The sequence below is a fragment of the Athene cunicularia genome (assembly GCF_003259725.1).
Source record: "Athene cunicularia isolate RWA chromosome 1 unlocalized genomic scaffold, athCun1 chr1_part2, whole genome shotgun sequence".
Classification (NCBI taxonomy): domain Eukaryota; kingdom Metazoa; phylum Chordata; class Aves; order Strigiformes; family Strigidae; genus Athene; species Athene cunicularia.
The window spans coordinates 28500796-28522232 of NW_020799092.1; the positions used below are offsets into that span (position 1 = coordinate 28500796).

Here is a 21437-nt window from a genome sequence, read left to right on the forward strand (position 1 = left end):
TAGTTAACTGCCATTTGTGCTGCAAGTATCACTTACTGTGACTGCTGGTAGCCCTCGGACAGGAATGAGGGTTCAAAGCAGCTCGGCTGCGACGCCCATGAACTCGCGTCGGCTCTCTTCTCCAGAGCTGGGCTCTCTAGCAGCTTGGGCTGAGGAGCCCTCACAGACTCGATCTTGGGTCAGCCAGAGGGCTCTGCTGCCCGCTTTGCCCTGACATTACAATCAAGCCTTCAAGCAAGACAGGGACTGGGTTTAGCTGTCAAAACTCCACATCCCACAGAAAAGTCTCGCAGTTTGCCTCCATCCCGTGTTTTTTCCTGCTCCATTTGCTCAGTGACTTCCTCAGATCCATGGACTATAATTTAAAGTGACTCATGTTCAAGAATATTTTACAACCCGTATTTAGTGAAAAACCTTACAACCTCCTGCTGAAGGCAAGAACGTATGTGCCCACACACGTGGGTTCCTCCTGAGAGCAGCACCGCGGCAGCAACTTTCCACCTGACTCCATGTTTGGTTACCAACTGGATTCTGCCCTTGCTAGCGAGCACCATCTCTCTCAAAAAGCTCAACAGAAACCTTCTAAGTACACCCGAGAGGAAACAAAGACAGAAACTGTAAAGCTGCATTCATTGGCTTTGCTTCTGCATTATTAATTTGCATCAGGATGAAGACAAAACAGGAAATGGGGAGCAGAAAAATATTTTGCTGAAAATGAGACCCACCTTGCATTGGCAGCAGTCTTGACACTTTTTATTTTAAAGATGTATTGTTGATAACGTAAGAACCTTTAGTGATGACCCCAAGACTAACCTAGAGGAAGGATCTTTAGGGAATGTAGAACACCGGTCCGTAAGAAGTGGCAAAAGTTGGCATGAGTAGGACTTAAGAATAAAATGCAACAGCTTGATTCAGGGTGACAGAAACAGAAGAGAGAGAACAGGGCTAGCCCAGAGGAGATGCCACAGGGCTGAGCTCATTATTTGCCAAATGAAAAGATCCGGGTAACTGAAGTTTTGGACACTTGTAACATCTGTATGATTGTGGAGGTTCCAGTCTGTGCTGTGGACCCAATACGTATGAATAGAATATTAACAGGAACTCTCCTAGGGTATTTATAATGACACACTGAATGCTGGAGATTCAGTTACTGACCTGAAAGACTACTGGAGATGTAAATTTTGTCATCTTTGCTTCAGAAATGCTTCGCCTTTTGCAGATGTGTACTCACTCTCCCCAAGTGTTCTCTGTGTGTGCACACATACACACACAGATAAAAATGTCCCTTACGTGCTACAGTATGTACGGATGGGCATCTGTGGGCCCTAGAGCATTCTTGGGGAACGGGAAAATAAAGAAATCCTGTACACTGCAATACTGTTAACAATTCCATTTGTATTCTGTTTTGTAAATCTTTTCCAGCTCATCTGATCCATCCATCTAGCAGCCAAGAACCTGTGCGAGCTGGTTATAGTTGTTGCTTCCACTAATGTATTTATGTCATGTTGCTGTCTGTGGGTGTTACTTAGGCAAATTAGCAAATTACTCTAAATGTACAGTTACATTTATTATAGTGGCGGCCAGAAGCGCTGCTGTAGTTACAGGTCTGTCAGCTTTTCAATTAACAACTGTGTTTTTGATGAGTTTGCAGCTCAAGTTTTTTTCTTTCATTCCATACCAGGCAGCAACTCGCTAAACCTATTTCCCTCTCTTTGTCTCCTCAAGCCCCCTTTACCCGTTAAATCTTAATTTTTTTGCCTAATGGGCATTTTTTTGCTGTTTGCAGATATTTTGTTTAAACTTTGTTCCTTGGAAGACTTCAGGACATGCTTCACTTTTTAGAGCAAGTGCTCTCGAAGGCAAAGTCACCCCTAGTACAAATCCTTGACAGCTGCTGTGGCCCGGGCACGGCCGGCAGGAGCCCCCCAGAGGGTCCCCAGCGGCGTGGCTGCAGGTCAGAGCTCAGGCACCAGAGCACAGCCCTGCCTGCCGCCCGCCCTCGTTGCGGAAGGGAAAACACCTCCGCACCGGAGCCCCGTCCTGCCAGGCCGACCGCAGAGCGACCACCAGCACCTCACTGCAGCAAGGCCGCTGTCAGGGGGTGTCGGCACAACCCCGAGAAACGCCCAACGTTTCAGCTGCCATTCAGAGCATGAGGAGCCCCCAGACATGTGCAGTGCCTGATCAGAACTGACCTGAAAACTACCTGGAAGTGGAAACACTTTTCCTACTTCTGACCTACAACTTCTTACTCTTCCTTTTTTATAGCTTCTTATCCCCTCATGTTCTTCCAACACCAATACATGGTCTTTCACCCCTCAGCACAATCTGTAGCCTTGGCTCAGTCCTTGCCTAGGGCCAAGCCCTCCCCAAGGCCACAGAGCCCAACAGCAGTTCTAGAGCTGTTTCTACATGTGCCCATAGCTTTACAACCACCACTCTTCCACCTACTATTTTGTGTGCCACCAGCTCTCCATCAGAGATAACTCAAACCCTTCCAGGCTGACCAGTTTACTGCCACACCTGCTAGTGGGTGCTGATGACAAGCCGGGCAGAAAAGTCACCGGGGTATTCCCTGTCCCTCGTTAGCCAAGCGGAGCTGCGAACGCTGGATTCCCACTCCTGCAGGTTTTCACAGCTTCTAACAACAGCATTCTGCTAAGAAGGATTCCTACCAAAGACAGCAGCAGCTACAACGTATCCGGTGCAGGGGGTTCCTTTTGTCTTCCATTTACAAACTCCGTGAAAACGAGACTTAGTAAAGGCACTGGCTAACATTTTCATTTGCTAAGCTGCACCCTGGCCTGTATTAGTAACACTGAAATCAGCTGAACAAAGCAATCCTCCCCTATCCATGTCTGGAGCGTGGCGTCCAGCTCTGGGTTCCTCAGTGAAAGAGAAACTCCTGACAAACCGAAGCAAGCCCAGCACAGGGCTGCCAAGATGGCTGGGGAACGTGGCAGAGGGGGACAGGCTGAGACCGGAGCCTGTTCAGCCTGGAGACGGCGCAGGGGAGACCCCCCTGATCTCAGGGTAAGGGCAAGGCAGGGCTAGGTTCCTCTCAGAGGCACATCCAGATACAAGGGGCAACAGACACAAGTGTGAACATGATGTAAGGGAGGAGTTTTACCATAAGGATGGTCAAAAAGTGGAACAGGTACCCACAGGAGCTGTGAAATCTCCACTTTTGGAGATACTAAAATGGGTTTCAGTGGTCATTATTCTATTTACTGTTCCCAGCTATGTCTGCTAAAGACATCTTTCTGTCAGTGGAAAACAGTGGATCAAAACATCCCCAAACAAATTGTTTTCTTCTATTGGAAAATATGTGAAGCAGAGAGTCTGCTGTATCTTCTTAAAGATCACAGTGCCATAAACAGCAGCCACTCACAGAGCATTCAACATTTTCATGTGCCATCCAAATAATATTACTATTTATTTGGAGATACTAAAACCTCAGCCTGCTCGGAGTGGGAGGCCGGACTCGGGGCCTCCAGAGCCCCTCCATCCCGCGTGATTCCAGGTCTCTCTTAAGTCTACACTGGAAAACAAACAAGAATTTTAAAGAGCCTGCAATGCTGAAAGAAATTAAAAACTCATTTCGTGTTGTGATTCTAATGGAACAAATCTATGGCAGACAAGCAGTTTAACAGGACTAGGGAGTATGTTCCATTAACTTTGGTGTAAGTTTCTCGTACTATCCATTTAGCAGATGAGTAGGACTAAATACCCAACTGATAGCCAATTAACATTTGATGCTAGCATATGGTTTTGCTGGTGGGCAGGTAGCAAACTTGGTATTAATACAGAAGCTATACGTATACAAAGATATTAAAGAAAATTTATGGCTGTCACAGGAATTCTGCACAACATATCCAGGACAAAAAATTCATTCCCCAGTAAAATTAAGGCAGCAAGCATGTAAGAAATAAATCTGCCCTTCAGGAGTGCCAAGAAACACATGCAAGAACATATGCTGTGGGAGTCAAAGATGTATTTTCAAACCAAAAAGAAGGAAAAGTTATGAATCTGGGGGGAAGTTGCATTTTCTTCCCGATCTCTTGCTTTGTCTAGCCAAAACAAGAGAAGCGTTTCTGCTCAAAGACCAGGGATCCCGCTGTTCTTGGCACCTGAGAAGCTTCTGCTAAAACAGCCCTCTAACCTGGAGACAAACTACAACTAGAATGGTTTGGAAAAATTATACCTGAACAGTTTTCTGTATTAAAATTATTAAAATACCACTTGGATGGAATGGGATATATTTGGAAATTCATGTAGTGATTCTGACATTACCAAGGAAACAAAATGAAGCAAAATGCCAGTTTAAAATATTTTGGGGTGAATAAAAATTTCTTTTCTAAGCAAAATTTCATAATTTTTTTTCCTAAAATAAGGGTTTTTTACCCCTCCCATACTGTCTAACTTGCAGGAAAATAAAATTACTTTCCTTCATAACCAACCTCTAGCCACTTCATCCTATCTGGATTTGGAATCAACAGAAACATTCACACATCAAAATGCTGTCAGAAACACACTGGCTCCAGTTCAGTCCTGGGCTTCAGGGCTTTCTCTTTCAGGCCACATCCAATTTTTGCCTTCTGCCAGTTTGGAGTGGGGCTCCAAGCCACCATCCTTCAGCCTCCATCCTAACGTGGGAAGAGAGATCTTTCCCTTCCTTTTCCTTCTCTTCTATGTCGTTCCTGCCTCATTTTCCCCCTCTCCTTTGCTTTTTTTAATCTCCCCCTGTATGCAGAAAAATGGTGGAGACACATTATCTTGCACTTAATTGAGCAGGTTTAGCAAAGGGAATCTTTTTCTTACAGAATCAAACCTTGTAGACCGACTATGCTTTAGACTTCCGTTGTCTTGTCCCTCAATACCCCTCTGAAAATGCCCAACAGATTCAAAAGTCATTTATTTATTATATTCAGCAGAGGAGTAAAGGCCTCAAAGATAATTATGTTCCCTTTGAGCTTCCTGAGAGTAAGTGTCTAAGCCCAGCCTGCAGGAGAGCTGTCAGAGGAATGAGACCCCGAAGAACCCACAGAAGGTCTACGAGACAAAATCCAACAAGTCAGGCAGCAGCGGTTCTGCTCCCAGAACAACTCACCACACAAAGAATTCTGCCCTAAATCTCCTCAATCAATGTAATTTATTATTCTCTGAGATTATTTTACTATCAAAAAGCCTGGGACGTCATATTTATCTTATATACAGCCAGATGGTATTACCATCTTACTAACTTCTTAGCTACATGCCGGGAGTTTTTGTCAGTTATGGCAAGCCCTCCTCAGAAAGTTTCCTAGCCTTTGCTTGTGTAAGAATCTGAGAGCAGTTCTGGTAATAGAACGTGTATAAGAACATATATCTTTTGTTTAGCTAGTAACTTCTTTGTTTCTTCCTTTCATTACTGGAGATTACTAATTAAGAAAATCAACGGAACTTGTAATTTTTTGCATGTTTATGTACCAATTACAAAATTATTACAGCAATTCTTAACTTCTAAACTACAGTAGGTCCATTTTATGGCGAACATAATTTTTACAAAATAACTTGAAATGCTGGGGAGCCATTACTTGAACTGCAAACTGCGTCGTGCAGAGCAGGGAACAGGCTGCCTTTGTTTGCTATTTCTCTGCATCTGAGTTTGTTCACAGTAGAATTCTGTGTGCTTAAAGGTTCATCCCATTCTATCTGAAAGTTTTCTCCCTAAATTAGATCGACGCCGCAAATAATTCAAAAGCAAATGCATGATGTTTATACTCCAGGCTCCTCTTGTAGTAAGAGGTTTGGCATCTTTATCAACCAGTGACCTCCTCTGCGGCTCACAATTGTTATCAACCTGCAACTTCACCAAGATAAATGCAAACTTGTACAAGCAGATGTGCTTTGCTTCTCTTTGGTATTGTACTGAGAAGAATTTTTAGTATTCATTAAAAGCAGTGACAATCATATAAGTGCCCACTTAATGCTTTTTCCCTCTCATTTCAACCTTTCAGAACACAGCAGTGAGTGATATAGTAAAAAGACTGCATAACTGTCTCAGATTGCTTTTTACCATCTCTTTGACAGTTCTGTGTTTAAACAGTGGGGCTGATGTCTGGGAAATTCACATTAACATACTTTTTGTATGGTGTGTAATCTGGAATAACATTGTAAATGAACACTCCCTCCTAAATCATCTGTAACCTGCTAGCTCTAGACATTCTGGCATTGTAAAAGGCAGTAATTATATCAAACACTAAATCAGCAAACACATACAATACTGCTCACACTTGCAAAACAGGATTTCTTAAAATATATAGATAAAGGCAAATCAAACTAAAAAAAAATCTGATAATCATCCAACTTAGGCTCTTTGATATACTGTGTTTTATACACACCCACACACAGGTATAATAATTGGCAAAAATTACTTCTACAGGAAAAGTGGCTTCCTTTTACCCTGGCTTATTTAATTACCCTATAATTATGCAGAACCAACCCGAGGCATGCTGCAGACTAGGCCCTTAGAGTAGCTGAGCGAAGCCCGAAGATGATGTAGGTCTGTGCCTCCCGTCCACTAGTGTCAGTAACAGAGGCCTGGAAAACTGTACGGCTGCGAGGTTTGCCCGGGCTGAACCCTCCCTGCGTCCGTCCCTCGGACTGGGCAACCGACGGTTTGGGAACCCCCAGCTATGTGAGCCACAGGGTCTAATTTCAGAGATCATTTTTCTTTTTTACTTCCTGGAATAGTTATAGTCTTAAATAATGTACCTTTCTGAGGAGATAAATTTCTGCAAGAGCTTTTCTGCCCTTTAGAATATTCTAATTTTGGTTTGCAACATGTATCTGGGGACAATGAAAGCAAAGGAGATAGGGAACTGTGTTAAAAAGTAGCAATTAAAAATACTGTAGACTTCCTACATGGATCTCTCTGCAGGCTGGTACAGATTCCTACCTAGATCTTCAGATCCCACAAAGGTGGTTTCAGTGTCCCCCCGCTGTCGTCCTCTGGAAGAGAAGACGAGGAGGAGCCGTGTGTCGTGTCACCACAGGAGCGGCACGGCACTCATCACCACGTTCCACGTTGGTGTGTAAGGGCTGTGCAATAGGTGCTCAAGTGCTGCACTGAGAATAACTAACCCTCCAACACATGCATGTGGTAGGTGGATCAAGCATCATCTTAACAATTTTACACGGGGGAACAACAAAGAGGCTGTCAAATCTGAAGAGGACTAACCAGACTTTGGTTGCCTGTCTTCCTCAGGCTCTTTCAGACGTCTCTGCCAGAGGCAATGACACTTCACAGAATCGTGTCCCAGATCTCCCAGCTCCCTGGCTGCTCTCCCCACTTCTGGGCCACAGTGCCTCCCTACAGCCGCATTTCTGTGCTACTCGGGAAGAAGACTGGGTATTCTCACTCGCACGCTTATTTTGGGCGGCTGGGATCTCAAGATCCATGAAAATCACAGGGCGCTTCTAGGCGAGTCAACCCAGGGACTCAGAATCTTGGGGTCTGGCTACTTGGCACTCCATCGGTGGAAGAGGCCACCTCGGTACCGGTGCAAAGTGCAAGAAATCCCCCCAGAGCCCATGTGTGTTTGGAAGGAACAGTCCTGTAGCACCTACCACTGCTCGAGCCTCTGCAGCTTCTCACCAACCGCACAGGAGGCGTCCCCGGAAAACAGCCGGCCAGGGTCCCAGTCCCGGTGGAGGGACATTGCCCAGAGCCCCGGCGGGCGCTGTCACGCTCACAAGCCTTCAGGACACACCAGCTCCCCGGCGCTGGGGGATACTGGGAGGGCGTGCTGCACTTCCCTGGGCTGTGCTGCCGGAGCCTCAGATGTACAGACGGATCTGAGCCATCACACATTTCAGAAATGCAATATAAACCAACACTTTTTTTAGTATGCCCAGTCTTTTAAAAATGACATCTGTTCTAAATCCTTACACAGCTCAGTGTTTTTCACCGCATTTCCAAAGCCATTCTTTTGTAAATAGATAATTAGTGCTTAAATACTTCTTTCAAGGGGTTTCTACATTAACATAAAAATAGTGTAATTACCGATGGTCAAAATGGCATGACTACAATTTATAAATTCTAATTTCTTTTTCTGCTCTGAAGCTGATTTTCTTTCTTCTTCAACACAATTTTAATCTGGTTTAAATGTATTATTGAACCTAAAAATATAAAATACCTGTTAAGAGAGGAAGAAAAATAACTGCCATCGTTTTTGCAAGATTGAACAGTAAAGCAAAAGTAAAGCTAAGCCTACTGTTTCAGGCTTTTCTGAAGATCTTTTCTATCAAGAACTTAAAAGTAGGGATGATGTTTGACCAAAATTAGCTGATTTTGTTCTACAGTCTAATACTAGAAACAGGTGATTCTAGTAGTGATAGTTACTATAGCTGGGAATCAATCTTCTGAAATACTTTTTAGTCTGAAATAATAATGTTATCTTTTGAGCTGAATCTGCCCAGGCCAATTTCTGAAGTGCATGTCAAATAATTCAATCCATTTTTTGTATGTGTGTATGACATGCACGTAAGATTAACATTTTCAGGAAAATGCTCTGAAGAGCTAATTATTGTTTTCCACTACAATGCAAAGCAACCTTCTGTTTTTTTTATTTCAACTTTAGCTTGAACTTGAATTCCAACTAGGAAGACTGTCTTTGACATTGGAAAATCTGAAGCAACCACACTGAAACAACAGGTATTATAAAATGTGTTAGCTTAAGTAACCTTTCCAATCCATGCACAGAAGATAACTCTCAAGACAGAATATGGAAGTATGGGTTGCAGTTCCTATCACAAATCAGCTATTTAGTTAAATTTCCAGGAAAGTAACCCGCAAGCTGAAGTGACAGTGGGTCCTGGAGCATGCACAACTTGGAAATGACACTACAGACTTGAGCAAAGGGAATTACAAGAGCAACTGAGCCAAGCAGGAAATTTCCAGTGCCAACAATATAGGAGATAAAAAATAGAGATGGTTTTGGAAGTCATTACCTGATGAATGCTCTAAAGCAGGACACGGGTCTTTGTCCTACACATCTGATTTATATGCAGGTAGGGAACACATAACAAAACCAGAAAGAATTAAAAAGCTGAGGACAAGGATAGCTACAGTACCTAGTAAGCCAGATATACCTTATGATATAATCTACCTTATCCAGCCTCGATTACCCGGAATCATCGAATACTTTGGGTTGGAAGGGACCTTCAGAGGCTCGTCTAGTCTGAGCCCCCTGCCAGGGGCAGGGACATTTTTTACAAGACCAGGTTGCTCAAAGCCCCACCCAACCTGACTTTGAGCATTTCAGTGATGGGACAACCACAACCTCTCTGGGCAACCTGCTCCAGCGTCTCGCCACCCTCGCTGTAAATAATTATTTCCTTAAACCCAACCTAGATCTACCCTCTTGCAGTTTAAAACTGCTCTCCCGTGACCTGTCACTACAGGCCTGGTAAAAAGTCTTCATCTTTCCTACCAGCCACCTGTACACACTGCAAGGCCACGGGAAGGTCTCCCCAGAGCCTGCTCTTCTCCAGGCTCACACCCCACGGCTCCCAGCCTCTCCTCACAGCAGAGGGGTTCCAGCCCTCTGATTGCGTCCGTGGCCTCCCCCGGACCCGCTCCCACAGGCCCATGTATCTAGAAACAATTCCCCTGAATTATTTTCAGCTCTTTCAAGTGATGTCATTAAAATCTCCTGGATGTACTGGAAAATTAGCATAGGTTCAAAGCTGTCATACCAGGCATCCTTGCAATGGCATTAGAACGTTTCACTGGCCTCACGGCTTTCCAGAATACGTACTTTGTACTTTGATTTTCCCGATTCTCCAAAACTGGATTTTCAAATTTGGAAGAAAAATACAGTCAGAGAAGAAACTAGGTAAAAAAACAAAAAGATGAAACATAAGAACAGGAGAAAGGTCAATTCAGGAAAAGAATAGAAGGAAATGGACAGTGTGGCACCACTGGCAAGCTTTGGAAACTGAGTATCCATCCCTTTTTCTCTTCTTTTTCTAAGGTACCCTGAATAAGGGTAGCAAAATAGAAATGTGACTTGCAAAAGAACATTATGATACTGCATGACTGGGCAATAAGAGGACAGATGAACCTGAATATAAATTTATGCAGAATAATTCAAGTACTGAAGAAAAATATACCCACTATAGATACACACTGATGGGTTCTGAACTAGACATTACCATTCAGGAAAGAGTTCATAGTTATAATAAATGATTTTATGAAAATGCCATCTCATTGTTCAGTCACAGTCAAAAATGAAAACAGAATAATCCACAATACTAGAAAGGAAACGAGAACAAACTAGGAAATTTGATTATGCCAGGGGATAAACCTGTGGTGTACTCAGATCATGTGTGGTTCTGGTCTCACCATTTTCGAAAGGATAGAGAACAACGAGGTACAAAGAGTGACAGGAATGATCAAAGGCATTTAAGGACTTCTAGTCTCCAGCCTGAAAAATATCTAAAGGGCAGATATGGGAAGAGCCTGTAAATTCTTAGGCAGAATGAAGAATGAAACTGCTCACTCGCCTCTTCCAGTATTAGGAAACACCGAATGGAACTAGTAGGTGACAGGTTCACAATAAGCAAAGTTCGTCACAAAATCCACATCACACGGTGGAACTCTGATGCGAGATTGTGCCAGCACTCAGAATTTGTATAGAGGCAAATAAAAAACTGGAGAGAATTAAAATCTATATATTAAACACAAAGTAATGCTGTGGCTCAAGAAGTCCTTGGACTGCCTACTAGAGAAAGCTGAGAAAATATGCACGCCCAGTTATTACCCGCATTTTGTCTCCTCCATGGAGTTAGGCATCAACCTCGCCCTAGTAAAACCTCAAATCCCTCCCTGGGAAGGGGGGAGGGGGCTTTGAGAAAAAGAAAACTGGAAGAAAACAACTAATTACTAAAACGAACGACATGAAATGAAATGGAGGGCTGTCGGGGTCAAAGGATAAGAAGTCTAAAGCTGGGTGCCGAAGGGGCAGACAAAGCAGAGCATCTTGGCTGCCAGCCACAGGCAAAGACGACGCTGGGCAAGAGAGACATATTATCAGAGCTGGTACAGGCCTTCCTGTGTACCCACATACAGTTAGCCTAAAAAAGAGAGAACATATTTTAGGGTATGACTCAGCAAGCCAACGTGCCTCTATTAGCACAACACTTGAGCATGTGCTCAATATAACCATAAGGTCCATGGAAGTTAATGATGTTAATGTAAAATACACTCTGCATCAGACAGGCACAGATATTTTATGTAGAGCAGAAAGATAAAGTCTGGACTTGCTGAAGGGCCTCTGAAAAGATGAAATAGGCTGACAGGTCAGAGCAACACAGACCCCAGAGGGCACGGGGAGCTGGAAGGGGGAACCAGCACGGCACCGAAGACACCGCCCGCGGGAGTCACGGTCAAGAAAGGGGCAGCAAACAGTCTGGTGTTCACTCCAAGTCACAAACGAAGCTGTACTCTGATGATGGCAGGGGAGAGAGATTGGACACAGAACAGAGTCACGAAGCGGGAAGGCGAGCCCTGTGCCCCGGGACGCAGGGCCAGGCAGGGAGGTTCTGCACAGCAGGTAAGAGCGGCGGTGGAGGTCGAAGTCCATGCCAGAGCCTGTCAATTACTCTCTCAAGAAACTAGCGAAATGTTAAGCTGAGGAAGAAGCAGAACTTTGGGTAATCTGTGGGAGTTGCAAAGTCATGGCAGGTACCAGAAGCAGCTGTCTAGAAACACCCAAACTGGGAAGCTGGTCCCCTTCACAACACAACAGGCAGCCAGCAACAACCTGAAATTTCTTCTCTTCAAAGAACCATCCTACCACTTCCTATAGATTTTACAGACACTCAAGATACTCGAGAGTTGATAAATTGTTCATTTAAACAAAAAAGAAACCTTTCAAAAAAAAGCTAAAAGTTCCATTTTGAAATCTGATTGTAACTTAAAAAGAAGATTACCATTTCAAACTGGAACAAAACTTCAAATGACAGCTGAATGAAACCCAGGTAGCAATGCCATATTGGTTTTCTATTTGATTTTCCAGAATGCATTAAAAAGTTGGATTTTCCTTTTTTTCAAATTGCCAATAAACTTTAAAAAAAATAATAATCTTTAACTTGATAAATTTGCGTATCTCAAAGATGCTCTTGCAAAAACGTAGCTTAAACCACCAAGATCATCTTTTCCTAAACCACACGCTACCATGAAATTGGAAACATGCCTGAGAAGTCAGAAAATTAAGCCTTCGTTTGGAATAAAAATAATGAAGAGACCATCACAGAAATGCCTTGGGAGACCTCCCTACCATACTGAGAGGATTTCAGCTTAAGGACCCCTTCAGAACCCGGTGCAGCTGTGAGAGGGAGGCAGATGGAGAACTGGGGAGACCAAAACCGGGCAGCAAGTGATGTGTGTAGCCCCCTCCCTGCTCGCTAGCAACATCCCAAAGCACTTCTCTTCCCACACCAGCAGATAAATAAAATGGGTATTATTTAGAGGGGATGACCATATGGTTTGTATAATCTTCACAGGCTATTTCCAGTGTATTATTATCATGCATGGTAGAACTACAAAACAGGATTAAAATTTGCTTCCTTTTTCAGACCCAACCTGTGCCATTTGGGTCCAGAGAGGTGAGGGCATTCTATCAGGGGGGTATTTCCACAAGCTGTCCCTACCTTAATACTCACAGAACAATGTCACTGTTCCATGGGGAGCATATTATTGCGTTCCCAAGCACAAATAAATATTTCTCATCCTTGATCATAATTATTTGCTCGTAAATATTTGTTTAAATTGTAAAGTCCTGGCTTTTTTTTTTTTTTTTTTTTTTTTTACATATTCCATCTCAGCCTACATGCATCTGTCTGCTTTGTGCCTTCCTAGTGTGGAATGCTGCAATATGTAGCAAAAAAGACAGGAAAAATGCAAAAATGTCAACTACAGGAAAGAAAATCAACCTAAAAACTGAAATCCATTACCCTTAAGCTGTGTCCTTCCTCTCTCCAACTCCTTCATTTCCTCTCAGCTTTTTTCTTTGGATAATGAAGTATCAGCATCCAGAATCCATTTTTATTCTAAATTAAGGTACCCGCACTGCTGCAGGAACAATACGGATCGGGGTTTTTGTCTGGATACAGTGTACGCTTTCCAATTTTCACTGTCATTTTTTTTTTGCATATACAAAACATTGCAGAAGCACATGTAAATCACCACTCTCTTGCCCAGTGGAACAGAATTTCAGTTACCAATGCCAACAGTTGCCTACAGAAGGCATCTACATCTGGTCTGCTACATCCAAGACAGCAACCACAGGCACACGGTTTGCTTTGTTTGGAATTCATCACTGTGGTGCAGCTGAGCCTCGGATTAAAAAAAACTATGAGCCTCCAGGGTTAAACAGACAAATGTTTTCAGTCACAACAACTTTTTTTTTTTGTGAGGAAGCAAAGCCATAACAATGTATGTAAGGGGGTTTATGTAAATCATTAAAGGCCTACTGACTTAAATTGTTGCTAACACCAAGAAGTTGCTTAATGTACACTTGAGGGTGTGAAGGCAGAACAGATGAATAGTCTCACAAATCTTATTTGCTCAGTTGGAAAAATGCAAAAATATTTGTTAAAAAAAAAAAAAAAGAAAAAAAAATCTGATTCCTGCTCACTGCCATTCAAATTTAAAAGTCAAATTAATATTCATCATTTCTGAGTGCATGATGGTTTTTACTGGGAGGCAGAAGGGGCAGATACAATCAGTAAACAAATGTACTTTCAAATCCACACAGAATTCAATACCTACCTAGCCACTCGTTGAATTTTTTTACTTCACTAGGAAGTCCCAGCTCAGTAAAATCACCAGCATGTATTAACACATCTCCATATGGCATTTGGATGGGATCAGTTCTTGAGTGAGTATCAGAAATACAGACAAATCGTGTATATCCTGGAGGTTTGGGAGCATCATGGGGCACCGGATCAACCCTGTAGGAAATGCACCATAACAAGGTTATAAAGTACTTGTGTACTTCTTAGTGTCTACTTTGCAATTCTAATACTATTTTTTTTACCTTTACAAAAGATTACAGACTTCTGGATCTGTCTGATGGAAGGGATTTATTAAAACAGACCTAACACTAATGGGAGGTGTAAAAATTCTTGATGTTCACATCACAACATTTTCAGTATTTGTTGGGTAGATGGATTAATTTAAAGAGATTAAGGAAAAGAGACTGAACTATGGCAGTAACTCTGAAACAAATACTTACAAATAAATCAAAGGCATTGCCAGTTTCAAAGGAGTAGTACTATCCCGTTTCATTGTTTAAATATGATTACACAGTACACAGGGAGAAGATCTATTTTAGATACGCAAATACATTTAAATGCATTTTTTTCTAATTATAACTTTTTTTTCTGCAAGTTATATAATGCCAGCAAATTTAATTAACACATTTTGGAGATACGTTTCAGTGTGCTAACGCAAAGATAAGAACTCTCCTGACAACAGCTGTAAACGGACGTTCAAGCCGGACTATTGTCAGGACAAATGTGGCAACTTTCTGGGCTTAATGAGACTAAATGCAATCAGATGCTGTGAGGGGTGAGGCTGCATTGTTCGGAGCCCAATCGCAGCATTCGAAACTGAGGAAAAGCTCTGACCCAGTTTGATGAGACTTATTTATGATTTAGAAGAGGAAAGCCGAGAACACCTCTCTGCTATATGAGGAGTACTTATTTTCAACTTGGTCTTTTTACCCTCAATCCATATTTTGTTACAATTACATAGAAGCAAATATATCTGTATGCAGCTACAGCCCATCTACTATTCCAGTTAGGGAATTCTGGTGGAATAAAATCAAAAAGCCAGAGATGCAAGAGTTATGTTTATGTCACTAGAAACCAGAGAGATATACAGAATTGTTACGAATTACTTTACTTTTAAAACATTTATTTTGAAAGGACAAATAAAATTAGCTTTGTTCACTGCTGCAGTATGTCATACATATTCCTATCCCTTGCTGGTCGTGCTTCAATTCAGGAGCTTACTTTTACATAATAAACTCAGACACAAAGTCAGAGATCCTTGCTGTTAATAATACCACCCCTGTTTACTGGGTAAATTTTCAAAAGGCATTTTATAGCTTGAAAGATGTAAGATCATAATCTTTAATCACACCATCTTTAAGTCATTCTATGAAATTTATAGGTGGGTAAACTGAGGTGGTTTTGACAACTGTGCAAGACCAGTGAGAGTGAGAAATAAATCTAACACACTCAAATCTTCTTAAATCTAGGAAAAGTTCTTAGCATTTTCCACAATATAACTATAAAAGTAGAGTATGAACAAATTCTTTTGTACCTGTCTTTCCTGTAGCTTTCTAGGAAGGAGAATGTTGGGTTTTCACAGCAGTAGCAGAGAAACGGCCTTTTAGTACAAGTACCTTGTGGTCGTCTGTCTGAGGTTCCCGTGTTTGAGCAGACAGGAACCACGTGTGCGGTAAGGGGTAACACCGGCCGGGACCAAACCATGCCCGAAGCGACACCCCCTGGAAGCGTGAAACCGGGCTGCCCCGGAGCGCAGGCCCTCGGGGCTGCAGGGGCCGAGACGGGGCACTGAGGGCGGGGGGTCGCAGCCCCCCGGTTTTGCAGGGGACCCCCACGGGGGTTCGCTCGGCGAGGCACGGGGTGCCTGAGGGGCAATGCCCCCGGTTCATGGGGCTCCCCGCAAAACGAACCGGGATGGGCGGGTAAGAACGACAAGGAGCTGACCCTGGTCATCACTGCAGCCGCTCCAGCTCAAAAGATTAAGCATCAGTTCAGTAAACAAATTTCTGACTGCTGCTTTCCTGGCCCAGCTCTTCCCAAAGCGAGTCACAGGTCACTAGTAAACCCGCTTTAAATCCTGTGTTCCACCCTGGCACAACAGCAGGACATGGACTGCTCTAAAGTACCACTGCGGGCTCCTCACGGGGGGCAGCCTTAAGCAGGTGCTTCTTCCCCTTCCGAAACCTTACGAAACCTTCCGAAGCCCAGCACAGCAGCGAGCTGGGTGTCGGGAAGCAGCATGCGTTTCACATGCTGCTCCTCTGAAGCTGAATGGAAGAAACAACAGACTTACCATGGCAACCCATGCAGCACATAATACACATGCTTTCTCTTATAGTTTGGATGGGGACGGGGAAGATGTGGACAGCATTCTCCTGGTTGCTGAGGTATGTGTAACTTTGAAATCCTGTGCAACGGGCCAGAGAATTTTCATGGGGAAAAAGGAATCAATATTAAAAAAAAAAAAGCCCTCCACAAATAAATGAGATGCAGATTTTTCACACTGAAGTGATATGCACACACTGAGGCCGTATATAGGTAAAAACATATGTCAGGTTTCACAAATGCATCAAAGTTGTATTACTGGAAATAATTTCTGAAGGCTCAATCCCCATATTCTTGTGTAACACATTCCCACAGCAGCTGTCACACCAACACCCAATGCACTGCTTGCAGCGTGAGCAGAGGAATAAAGATCTGCTGATTATTTTTGTGCAAATGCTTTTGTTTTTCTTTAAACCAGTATGAAAACTTGCAGATAAATTGAAAAGCAAGGTTAAAAAATATCTCAAAGCAAAAACGCTGCCAGAGGTTAGCTGATGCACTAGATTTCAGTGGTTTCACAAAGGAGCAAGGCAGGAACTTTCCAGAAATGGCTGATGGACTTGGAAACACTGGCAGAATTTCCCACCCTTCCTGTCAGTGGCAACCCGACCATATCACAAGTACAGGGATGACAGACTAAGACGGGGCTAGGAAGGGGCTGTCAGCATGTTACGGGTGCTAAAAAGTGAAGCAAGAAACATAAAACTGCCCAGAGGACCAAGGAAGAGCTGCAGGACTGAATTCAGAGGAACAGGAGCACAAACCCCCTCTGTGGTTGGTTTACTGTGAGTTCGGGTGTTAACAGGTCTCTGTGAAGTCTGTTGCTGATTGCTGCAGCATCACTAATCCAGGTATTCTGAACAACACACAAAGACGTGGCCAAGTCCTCACCGCCCTGAAGTCAACGACAAAACTGCACGGACTGAGCAGAGCTAAGATTTCACCCGTAACAATCATCTGAATAAAAGGTGCTTTTGTTACACTTTTTATGTCTACTTCTCCTTTCTTTGTTACTGTTCTATTCATTGGTAGGAAGCAAAAGCAATCCTGTTGGTATTCAGAAACATTATTTATAATTTCTGGACCAAGAGAAAGAGTAGGTCAGATTGTGGTAAATGTTTCAATTGATTTAGCTGGTTTTTCTCTTTGCACAAGCTTCTTCAATAGTATTAATCATTCATGAGAGACTGCTAAACTCTTCTAAGGAACCATTTTCTAAGGACAGATGATTTTCAACTACTTGCTTAGGTGCTGAACTTCTATCATGCAGTTGATTGTCTAAGCCCTCCAGTACTATGATTTGGTACTGGTTAGAAGTTTAAACAGCATCTTGTTGAGTACCAGGTGGGTACTAATAAATAACTTATTTTCAGCCCAGTACAAAACATTCAGCTTTTAAGATCAGTGAACAAATTCATTAGCGCCCAGGAACTGTCTGAATATTCACAAAGAATAGCTAAGCCTTGACAAATAAAGCAACCTGCATTTGGCATTCTCCTTTGCAAAAGTATTTCTGAACCCACATTTGTTTGTTTGTACTTTTGCTACCATTTGCCAGCTCTATAAACAAAAGATGTTTCCCAGCGCTAACACTCAATTCATTTTACTGTTTGCATTTCAGCAGTACCTAAAATACCTCAACACAGACCATAAGCTAATACACTGCCCCCAAAAACTGAGTGCTTGCTCACCCCCCTGGTATCTATGTTAGTCTTCAGATTTTTGTAATATATTATCTAATTTATGCCAAAGAATGTACATAAGCATTCATTAAACAGACACATAGCATTCAATGAGTCTAACTGCCGAGTTTTTTAACTGCAGAAATCAGGGCCTGTGTTTGTAAATTAATAGATCATATTAAACACCAAAAATGTGAATGAGGTGATCATTTATTCAGTCTTCCTAAAGGAAAAAAAGTTTCCCCTAAAAAAATGAAAAACAGCCTTCCAATCTGAAGATAAGGCTGCTTCTCTCTTTAATAAACACAATAAAATGGTTGAGACATTTTTATTCCCTATAAAAATATTTTACAGTAGAATTTTATACTTAATTTATTTGTAATAGCTTTACTGTTTTGCTCTTCCTTCTGGCTTTAAACTTTATGGCAGGTTTCATTTTGTAATTATAATTCTCCACTTTACATTACAAGTAAATCATTTAGAGTAGTTCATTTTACTGATGTTGTCATTATATAAGAAGTCAGAAACAAACACATTATTTTAATTACTCTTTAAGCACTTGGCATCTTCGGCACATCAGTATGAACGTAAGTTGTCGGATGGGTACCCACACTATTTTATTTATTGATGTGATTCTTCCCTTGAATGCAGCTGCAATATTAGAGCTAACCAAACAGTATGTGTGTTGTACAGATACAGGCTTGGTATTTTCAGCAGCTATTTACATCAATAAGCAAGAGCACAATGCAAACAAACATTATGAAGATTGCAGAAAGTATCATCCTCCTAGCATCTCTTATTTTATTACCACTGCTTGTTGTTTATTTCTCTTATTATGCCAGGATTATGTGGAAAAGTTACGCCAGTGGAGTGATCTTTCTCCCACCCTTTAACAAAGTACTTACACCTTCCAAATGGCCTGATTTTGTATCATTATAGTAATTATTATTACTAGAAAGGCAGCAAAACAGAGTTCTTTGAATTCTTTCTGACTGGTCCATCAGACAGTAACAATTCAGAAGGCTGTGCTAGAGCAATAACAAAACTAACACTTACATTTGCACATGTGGGGGCTGAAATCGTCCCTGGTTGATGTTGTAGAAGGTGAAAGCCTGGGTGGGGTTGGAGCTGTACTCATCCACCTCGATGATGAGCCGGCTGTGCTGGTGCCTCCGCGCTGCCATGATGTGTGACTGGGCGAAGGCCATCGTGCACCGGGGCGCGGGGCGGCCTCAGGCGACCATGGCTGCTAGCTGCCCGCGTCCACGGGGGGACACCAGGGCATCTCCTCACCCGCCCAGCACGCGCCCTTCGACAAACCTAGAAGCAGATGGAGGAGACGGAGTGTAAGTGTTGGACGGTCCGGAATTGGCCGTACTGAGTAGGAGGTGAGGAGGAAGGGGGGACATGGAGGGACGAGGATGCACCGCCCGGAACTCAGCACAAACCTCCGACTCACCTCTGGCCGGGGGCGGGAAGAAGGGAGTGCAAGTAAACTTTCTTTAGAAGCACAGGGGCAACTTGCTCAAATATTTCAGACATTTAATACACATCTAAAAGACAAGGCAGTCATTCAGAATGGCACGTCAAACAATAATGTTTCTTCCAACACAATTATTTACTGTCTTTTATTGCACTGCTGAATGTTTATTCCCCATCCTCCTTCAGAAAAACCCCACCAAACCTGAAACCCAGCACAGGGCTGTGCACGGCTAAAACGGGAGTTAATTAAACAAGGATCAGTTTAAGCAATGCATCAGAAAGTCTGCGCCACTGATCGCCGGGAAGCATTGCAAGTCGTTGTTCTTTACATCCCGAGGAAGAGAGCAAACGCCCCGTGGGCACTTGCCCCTGGTTTCACAGCATCCCTGCAGGAACCCCTGACCCAGAGGGAGGGCTCCCCCCTCAAACACATCTTCCTCTGTCAGCACCTGCCCAACAGTCTGCACGGACTGGAAAAGGAACGGATTCAAAGGCTAACACACAGTTAAATGTTATTAAATATTTAAAAAAAAAAGTAAAATCCATACAGGCTTTATGTTTGGGAATACATTTTTCCCTGAAGATTATGCAAGTCTAGAACAGCAGCACGGAAAATGGGTAAAGGAACCGCAAAGTGAAACCAACTGGAATGCAGATAGTATCCCCTAGAAACAGCAGAAAGTAATTTAAATGTGAATTTTACTTTTATTTCCCAGTTTTAATAAAAAATGGATTATAAGCTATAAAGGTGGGTATTTTTACAGTATAATTTTGCATCCTTTTTGAAAGTTGTCTGTCTTAAATATTTACTTTCATGCAAGCGAGAGCTCTTTTCTTCTAGGGAATACAAGTAATCTGCTTCAGAAGATGTATTTCATGAAAAGCCCTGCTAGAATGCAGCAATCCACTTAATACGTGCAGCTTCTGGAAAGCAGGACTGCAAGTATTTTCTGTGACCTTGGTGATGTGCCTCCCGCCATTCTGAAGGGGCCACTGCGGGAGTGATGGATGAGGGAGGTCTCCGCAGTCACTCAGATTTTTAAAGCTATTTGCAGGTACTTAGGTCCAATTCAGTTCTAGTGGCAGTCAAGCACCTAAGCATCTTTTAAAATCTGGGCTTCAGTCCTTTGCTTAACTACTACAGATGTTAAGTGCTCCAAGAAGTGGTGGTGTATTTTTGTTTTGGGAAATCTTGTTCTTAGGAAACCGAAATGAGAGCTTCAGCTCAGTTTTGTTACTTGCTGAATGGCTGTAAAATGATGACAACTTGCTGTCACTAACAACCCGCAGGAAAACAGTCTGAGAATAAAAGCGCAGATTCCTTCATGCCTTCCCCTAGAATTGAGTGGTAAGAAAACGGTAGAATAACAACAAAGAAAATTTTGGATTTTAAAGGCTCTCAGATGCCGCGTTCAGGCTAGGAACAAGCAGCAGCACAAAGAAACGTGCCAGAGCAGGGGGAGAGAGGGAGGCACGATCCTTGTAAGAATAATCAAGTACAAATTGCTGCATTTAGGAAATAAGGAATTATGACGGCAGATGTGAAGAACCCTCCCCGAGGAGCTTCCTGTATTAAGTGATGCATTTGTAAAGAAGTTTCAATAGGCAAGGTCAGAGATTTTATAGGGGGCAAACTGTTCTAAGTGCACCTACTTCTGTTCAAAAGAAACTATTAGAACTGGTGACCTCTAGAAATATTCTCCTGTAAGATTATTAATTTATGATTCCACAGCTCTACGTAAGGCTTTCAAACCACCTGGAAAACAGAGCCTTTGTTTTATAATTCAGGGATTGCGCCCACTTTACACGCAACCAAGCTGCAGTTACAAAGGAGATAAGGCATCGCCTCAGGGACCTAGAATCTCCCTTTGGCCTCAGTAAATTCTCAGCAGCTGAGGAAACAGCTTCCACCACCTCCTCTTTGGGTCCTGTCTTTTATGACTTCTCTCAAGTTATACATCAAACCTGCTGCCGAAGCAGCAGATGCATGCAGGTACCCCGTACCCGCCCCGGAGCGCTGCCTCCTCTTCCCGGGTAAGGGGAAGACGGCACTTACCCACACCAACTCGCTCAAAAGAACAAATCTGTTTGCAAACAGAAAGC

The 21437-nt window shown here is 42.8% G+C and overlaps 1 protein-coding gene across 1 annotated transcript in view; it reads right to left on the bottom strand.

Annotated features, from left to right (window-relative positions):
• The window catches only part of MPPED1 (metallophosphoesterase domain containing 1), a 46574-nt gene extending 27407 nt beyond the window's left edge, over positions 1-19167 (bottom strand). The window contains exons 1-2 of the mRNA XM_026841061.1: positions 18909-19167; positions 13820-14001 (exon numbers count right to left, since the gene is read on the bottom strand). Of these exons, the coding sequence (XP_026696862.1) occupies positions 13820-14001; positions 18909-19060 (334 nt within the window). The 5' untranslated portion in view covers positions 19061-19167. The remainder of the gene's footprint in view (positions 1-13819; positions 14002-18908) is intronic.
• Positions 19168-21437: the final 2270 nt, after the last annotated feature.